Genomic DNA, 8,135 nt, shown 5'->3' on the forward strand with positions numbered 1-8,135 from the left:
AGTCGTGGCAACACTGCTCTGAACGAGAAAGACTCCAGCGTTCGCCGTAGTCGTGGCAACACCAGCTCTGAACGAGAAAGACTCCAGAGTTCGCCTTAGTAGTGGCAACACCTGCTCTGAACGAGAAAAAAAATGACACCATCTTCCCGTGGGGAACCATGAGGGGGATGCGAAGCATCATGGGGGTTCTGTGTAGGTTCCATTGTGTTGCCGTTGTGTTGTTTCATTTATCGGAGCACGAATGGGAACGTAGTGGGAACGCCCATGTAGGGACAGAGAAATGTAGAGACAGCGAAGAGACCGACACCCGCGTTACCTGATCAAAGTTGTTGTTGTTGTTGCGCCTTTTGGTATGGCACATACCCAATCAGGGGATCGGCCAATCAACAGAGGATGGTTAAAATGAATGGAATTCTTATCTAATCCCGAGACGTTTAGGAAAGATAATTTAGACCGGTTTGAAAAATGTTTGGGAAAAAAGGAAAAAGAAAAAAAAATCATGAAAAATCAAAGCGAGGGTGACCAATCGCAATCATAAAGAGAATCGTTTTGAATTTTCAATGTAGCGCAGGAGGGCAGAGCATACATCCCGGCTGCAGAACCCCGTTTCGGATTCCCCGAACGATAGTATAGCCGGCACTGTTAGTGATATCCCCAAACTGTAAAGCGGCACCTCCAGGGACTGACGTCTCAGTCGGGAAAAACGTCGGCATGTCAAAAGGTAGTGATCGACAGACTCGTCTTCGTTGCAATAGCTGCACAGAGCTGTTGGCGTCAGACGAGACCTGTGCAAATACCTATTTAACTTGGGTACTCGACAACGTAAGGCTGTAATAATCACCTCTAAGTTGCGTGAAGGGCACCATCCTCCTGGTTCTCGTCTTTCTTTATTGCGTGCTCACGCTCCTACCCTGCTGCCCGCCCTCTTCGTCCTCTTCTCTGGTTGAGCTGCAAGGCGCGTGGCGCTTCCCACCACAGCTTTCCCGCAGGAAATTCAACATCCTCCTCTAAAGTTTTCAGTTCGTCGTTTCCGTTGACGTTCAGCTTCGTGTGCCTTCGTTGTATCAGTTGCTTCTTGAAGTAGTTTGAATGAGTGAAGGACATAAGGCGCGTTCGTAGCACATGCTCCCGTCTCAGTTCGTAGCGCAGTGGGAAGAGCGCCACGTACCTCCCGTTGCGGCCAGAGAGTCGTGGGATCGAAATCGGGCGCCGCCTAACTATTTCTTTTTATAGTGGACTGCGCTGACGTCAGCCCAAACGCTGACGGCGCTGAAGAGACGCGCATGCGCAGTAGAGTGCGGACGGCGGACAAGGGAGGGAGGGACACAGCCCCGAAAATGAGATGCTTCGCATCGAAAACTTCAGTGTTTTCCGTAATCGTGGCAACACTTGCTCGGAACGAGAAAGACACGTCATAGTGTACGCCCCTCCAAGGTGATGTCCAATGATTATCACTTACATAAAATGAAAGAAGCTCACACGTATGACACCAATGATGGCGTACAGGTCGTTGCGGCAGCAAAGAAGGCGCAAATCGGCTGCGATTGTGGACTTGAACGTTTGGGATGATCGTGATGGTAGCGTACAGCTTCACTACCTTCAAGTCTAACGCGTTAGTGTGAGCTTCCTTCATTCTTGTTTTTTTAATGTTATCCAGGTTGAGAAAAACGAGAAAACCTATGTTTTTATGTTTTCTTTTTTTTTTCTCAACTGCTCACGTATGTAGTCTCGGGAAGTCCGCGGGTGATCCGGGACTGATAATCAAGGAGGCCCAGTGTGCCAACTGGCCGCAGCGGCGGCATTTCGCTGTGTTGTTCCTCCCCGTGGTCCCCCTCCATCTCAGGGAGCCCCCTCGCCAGCGTATTTTCTTGCGTGTCTTTTCGCAACTTGTGGACACATATTTATCATCGTAGTTGATGACTTGACGCTTATGCAACGCAAAAGGTCATCCCAACCCAATAGCCAAAAAACCGGCCGATGACGGCCGGTTTTAGGCACGGACCGGCACCCGGCCCGCTGTCGGAAAAACCGGTAGGGCCGTTCAAAAGCCGAGCAAGTGGCAACACTATATCAAAAACAAATTGCTAGCATCATTTTTCTCAAAAATGACGATTTTGTTTTGCTACTTTTGGAACGTCGAGTTCAAGTGGCGACTTTCCTGGCCACTTTTGGCATTTTCGGCTACTTTTTGTTCTGAGGACCTGGTAACCCTGGTGATGACTAACCTCAAAGGATGAATGTGAGAGGACAGAAGCATTATTAACGGGCCACAGATCACACGAACTTAATGCCATGATGATTGTGGCGAAGACGACGATGAAGGCAACCAAAACGAAATTACGGACCCAATTGAAACCACCAAGACAAAAGCAGAGAAAGAGGCGCACTAGCAGAAAAATTAACAATCAATAGGCCGTAAAAAAGAATTTAACATTTGCCCTTTATCTCTGTCGACGGAACATCGAACCGAGGGCCCGATGGCCTCTCCTTTGCAGCTTAATTAGCTTGGGAAATGTGTTATTCCAAGTTGTACTATCTGCTTTCATTTCTGCATTACGGCTTTTTTATTGGTTTCGGTAATATAATCTTTGCACTAATCAGGGTATTATTACACATATTATGTGGCTACTTTTCTTTTGTCTCTTTTTTTGCGTACTTTTGACGCCAGGTAATTTTAATCTATCGGCCGATTCTCCCTGACTACTCTGAGCTACATTACACAGTTATTCTATTCTTTTGGTTTCTAAAAGAGACCACGTCACCGCTTTATATTCGCAGGCAGCTTCTTGGGCGATCGCCGCACGGGTTTGTGCCACAATCCGAGGTTAGCAACTGACTAACCGACTTCAACCTGATCGTAGCATAATTGTTGTTGTTTGTGCTGAGAAAGGGATGAACCGCCGAGACCCATCCCCATGTGTCTTTAATGGAACAGTGTTATGATGCTGATGGATGGGCATGAGGGAGGCTAAGCATCTTCTTTTTAAACAGTTTGTCCTCCTCCTCCTCCTCCTCCTCCTCCTCCTCCTCCCCGGTCTCCAGTTTAAAAGAAATGTCAAAGCCTGTGGCGAAAGCGATCCGGGCCCGCCATTCATGGAGAAATTTCAGCAGGCAAGTTCAGAAATCAACGTTCGGTGCGATAGCCGTGTCTCCGACTAAGGGAGAGGGTCGCCATCTCTGCGGTTTCTGCAGCCTTGCACCGCTGGTGGGAGCTGCAACGACTTTTAGGGGCGAAGTCCCTTAGGGGATCGGGGTGTCGGCGTCCAATATCGTCGTCGTAATCGTCGTCTCTTGTAGTCACGGAACAAAAACACCGGGACGCTTATTTACGCCTTGCGCTAGAACGTAACGCGTACTAAAAAGCACAGAGACACTCGTTTACGTCTCGAGCTGGAGCACTTCGTGCATAAAAGAGAAGAGACTTTTACAGCAAAGCTGTATACCTCTACCCCCCAACGGTTTCATCTCCGTTGGCAAAAACGCCCAGGCGCCAAGAATACACTTATTCACTGCATGCTTCGCCCCTCCCCATTTTTCGTGTTAGTGGAGATGGCCGGGGATTTTGTTTGCCTACGCCTGCTAGCCTTATTTCTCGCCACCTGTGTATATCTCCGCTGTACACGGTTCGCCCGCAATCTTTGCGTGGCGGCATCTCATCGAGTTTTATCCCGATTATCATGCGCTCTTTGTTCTCAACAGCTCGGATGAAAGCGGTGCCAGAAATGACGAAACATTTCTCGTGACTGAAGACCTTGTCCTTCCGATAAGAAAGAACGTGTGTTGCAATATAGGAAGCCGCATGTGGGCATCCTGACATGCTTCTCTAACGGGCTTTTCATCGTCAGTTCATGCTCTCGCTACTGAACGGGCGGTTTACCAAGTCACTGCGGGATCAGAGAAACAACTCTGTTTCTAAATAGTTTTTGCATTGAGCCTCGAACCCTGACCTGTTGCATTCATTCTCTATAGGAAGCTGCCATGACCTTCTTTGCATCTGTGTTGACTGCTGCCTTAGTTTCGGTGGCTGTAGCAGCCGCCGTGGCGTTTTGGAGGTAAGTTCTGTTTTATTTTTATCAACTCCTTAATACAGGTGGCTATATGAGTGGCTGGAACTCATGCAATCCCAAATGACTGGGCTAAACAAGAAGTGCTGGAAAACTTAGAGCGACGAGAAAGTTGCCGCTCCTCATCGTGTTTGTATGAGAGCAGTCCATACACTGTCAGAATTGGCGGGACACATCTCATAACCGAAGACACGCACTGAGAAAAGTACAAAAGGCAGGCACTGCCGTCTCCCTCGGCGTAAAAATTACGAGGGCAACAAAGCACTCTGTATGACGTAGGAGATGCGAAGGCATTTTTGTCTAAACGTCGAGCGCGTTCTCTCATTGCCATCGTCACATTTGCGTATTTCTCCCCTTTCCTTGGTTCATTCATCATCAGCCTATCTACGCCCACTGCAGGGCAAATGCCTCTTCTATAAATCTCCAATTATCCCGGTCCTGGGCTAACCGCGACCAATTTATCCCCGCAAATGTCTTGACCTCATCTTCCCATCCAACTTTCTGCCGCCCCCTGCCGCGCTTGCCTTCTCTAGGGATCCACTCTGCTATCCTTAACGACCAACAGCTATCTTGCCTTCGCATTATATTAGCCGCCCACACCCATTTCTTCTTCTTAATTTATACTAATATGTCCATATTCCTTGGACTGATATGGACATATTCCTTGGTTACTGTGTCTCAAAGTTGATTGAGGGATGGCGGTGTTTAACGTGATTGCGGGGTTTAACGCGCTGAGAGATAGAGTAAATGTTTATTGAAAAGGAGAAGAGGTCGGCCTGAGAAATTGATCTTGGTCCTGCTACTTACCTCTGGGGGGAGGGTACTGGGGACAGAAAGAGAAAGGAATGAATATGGAAGGTATGGGAAATGACAATGAAAGCGACAAATGAACTATGTACAAGCAGTAAAAGCAATAAACGTCTCGCGTGCAACGGGGTGCTGAATCAGATGCGCCCCGAAGCTACGCCATGGGCTATGAGGTACGCCGTAGTGGAGGACTCCTGGTTAATTTCGACCACCGGTGGATCTTCAACGTGCTCCGAAATCCTTACACTCGTAGTTTTCGCTCTTCACTGCCATCAGAGAAGCAGCCACAGCGAATGGAACAGAACCCGCGTCCTTGGGCGTAGCCGCACAACGCCTTAGCCACTGAGCCACCGCGGTGGGTGGGCCTCTTCAGTTTGAGGCCTCAACATAGTCATTGGATTCGTTTTCTCACGTCATCGCGCATACCCACGAGGGAAATTGGCCATGAAGCGCCGCGCTTATCCTTTTCCCCCGGATTTCCTTTCTGTCGTCCTTCCTTTGCTATGACTCGACCCATACCCGCGGTCGCGGTCTCAAGCAAATATGACGTTTAGAAACGAACGCACTATTCTAATCCCCTATAACTCCCACTTGTGTCCTTAGCTTGCCTAAATCCTTCCCGTTGGCCTCAGTAGATGTCTCCAGAGCAATTCTAACTTGAAGGCCACAACGCTTTAATAGTTCAGCTCCGCGAGCCGGCTTTTTATTCCGAGGCCCCTGGTTTGAATTCCAGCTAAACCAAATTCTCAATTTTCTTTTGTAACTCTATTACGTTTGTTTGCACAACTTTTCTAAAAAAAATTTGGTCAGGCATTGTTTACGTTTTACGTTTTCAACAAATGGTTTGAACCCCCATACTTTTACTTGACAGTGCAACGCTGTTTCTTCGTCATTTGGTTTCAGATGGAGACGTCGCACTTTCAACTTTTTCAAAGAGAGGGGCATTCCAGGCCCGGAGCCCAGCCTATTTTCGGGAAACTTTGACCATTTATGGAATGACGTGAGAAAAAAATAGGCTTTTTGAATGTTGTGCTGTGTTTCGCAAACGTCATGCGCTCCTTAGAAAGCTACAGCGTCTCTTAGCTAATAGGTCGCACAGACACAGCCGCACCAGCGAATCAGAGCATCAGATGCACCGATTACAGCGTTCTTTTGGCGGCATCCGCGCGAGAGTCAAACTCAAACTTGAGAGAGCAGACGATGTACACCGGGTGTCAAAAGTTTCCGGGACGCGGTTTGGGAAATCGAAGCCAATTTCTCGGCTGCCTGGTGGCTAAGCTCCTGCAATGCATATGGTGATGACGCTTCCAAGCGCGATGTTTCTCTTACAAGCGCAAATTAAGTGCTGAGCCATCAGACAGCAGAGTAATTGGCTTTAATTTCCGAAATCGCGTTACGGAAACTTTTGACGCTGGTTGGGTGTATCTTAAGAGTTATTTTACCTGCGTTGTATTCCAACAGAAGGGTGTAAGCTGTGCGAACGCGGGATATTTGAATTGAATTGGATAAACTTACAAGAGGGACGGCCTGGCGCCTAACTGCGGAAAAGGGAGGGTGGAATAAGAGGTGGTCTTCGTTTGGGGGAATGAAAAAATGGAAAGGCAAGAGGGTGATGATGATGACAGGGACAGGTACTTCAGCCATGGGCCCTTATTTCTTGAATTAACCACTCCATAAGGAGTGCTTAGGGAGTGCTCCATAAGGAGCTTTATATTGCCCTTAAGTTCAAAAACTTAAGGGCAATATAAACTGAAGCTCAACGTTGTTTTTTGGCAAGACACCAAGGTCGCTGTTGTTTAGGGTGTCTTGATCACCTTTAAAGTAGAAAAGGGGATGGAATGTATTTGTTTAAAAAGGAAATTATTGCGAACACGGCTGGTAAAAATAACGTTGTCGATTTTTACCCATTAACCCGTCGAAAAAGCAACTCGCGCTTAATAACAGCTGCCTAATTTAAATAAATAAAGCAACAGCAGGAGAAAAAAAAGTTTGTCTGGGCGTTAATTTGTTTTTCTGTTTGTTTATTTATTTGTATTTCTCTGGTGGCCAATTTCGTTTCAGAACACGTGCAAGGTGTTACAAGAATGGTCAAAGAAGTACGGTGATGTTTACGGGTAAGGTTCAATGTATCGTATTCACAGGGCATAGGGGAAGTGATGAACACATTTAAGTTAAAAGGCCCGTCTGGAATACAGATGTGCGTAACAGGGAAAAAAGACATACGAGGATCTTGTCTCCCGATCCGAATATATCCGTTCAATTGGCGAATACACATCCACTCAGAGAAATAGTTCACTTGTTTGCTTAAAAATATATGTATTTCATCCTCAACAGGACTAGCAGCTTGTTATTTGCGAGAACTTCTGTGTACTGCTGTCTTGAACGAGTAAGGCTGTCCAGACAACTTCGATGTTATCCTCAAAAAGAGACGTTGCATTCAAACTCTGACACCAGGCATTAAAAACGCAGCAAAGTCAGTGAAATTCCTAATGCTTGCAGGTTACAGCTGCACGCGACGATTTAATACGATTTAGCGTAGCGGAACTAGTACGAAAGTTACGGGTAGTTACAGCAAACATAGGTACTTAAAACATTGAATAAAACGAAGACGGCAGGTAAAGGGTAGAGAGAAAAATTGCCCAGGTTAAACTCTTCTAAACCTTGTTAAAGCGAGTAAAATGCGAGGAGCTTGCGCACAGCTTTGGCGACGGTTTGCCATTGCTTGAGATTTCGCGGCCTGCCGTACAGCTACATCTACTGAGTGATTGGATTAATCCTTTCATTTGCGCTCAATGGCACGCATCCCAGCCCGCGCGCCATTGATTGCGAAACTGCAGAAACATGCGCCTCAAAGCAGCCAGCAAACACTGCTTTCTTTGGCGTGCATCACGTGTTTCTCTACTCATTGTTCCCGTAAATTCACTAAGTGTAGTCTTTTCACGTATTAGTCCTTGTATCCTCGTGTAGTCACGTGATTCACTTGCGCTGAACCGCACGTATAGACGGCGCAGTCGCCGCTCAACGATCCGGTTCAGGCGAAGCCGCCGTTTCACCCTCCTCGCCGCAGCTCCTTGCCAGCGAAGCGATAAGAAAGGCTCAGCTTGCTCACTGGCGGCTGAAGGTCATTGCGACGCGATGAAGGACGTTGAAGGATGTAGCGTAGTAGAGCTTTCGCTCTAAAATAGCAGGAAGGGTGGTTGGTCTTATTAATCGGGCAGGCATAGTAATTCCATTCTGTTTGGGGCTGCAAAGCCAGCCACAATT

At 47.4% G+C, this 8,135-nt stretch overlaps 1 protein-coding gene across 1 annotated transcript in view; it reads left to right on the forward strand.

Annotated features, from left to right (window-relative positions):
• Window positions 1-3,798: 3,798 nt before the first annotated feature.
• Window positions 3,799-8,135, forward strand: part of LOC144138326 (cytochrome P450 3A41-like) — a 46,586-nt gene continuing 42,249 nt past the window's right edge. The window contains exons 1-3 of the mRNA XM_077670554.1: window positions 3,799-4,052; window positions 5,775-5,871; window positions 6,933-6,985. Coding sequence (XP_077526680.1) covers window positions 3,979-4,052; window positions 5,775-5,871; window positions 6,933-6,985 — 224 coding nt within the window. The 5' untranslated portion in view covers window positions 3,799-3,978. The remainder of the gene's footprint in view (window positions 4,053-5,774; window positions 5,872-6,932; window positions 6,986-8,135) is intronic.

The sequence above is a fragment of the Haemaphysalis longicornis genome, unplaced genomic scaffold (assembly GCF_048455015.1).
Source record: "Haemaphysalis longicornis isolate Haplotype H1 unplaced genomic scaffold, Haemaphysalis longicornis Haplotype H1 scaffold_5, whole genome shotgun sequence".
NCBI classification, from domain to species: Eukaryota; Metazoa; Arthropoda; class Arachnida; order Ixodida; family Ixodidae; genus Haemaphysalis; species Haemaphysalis longicornis.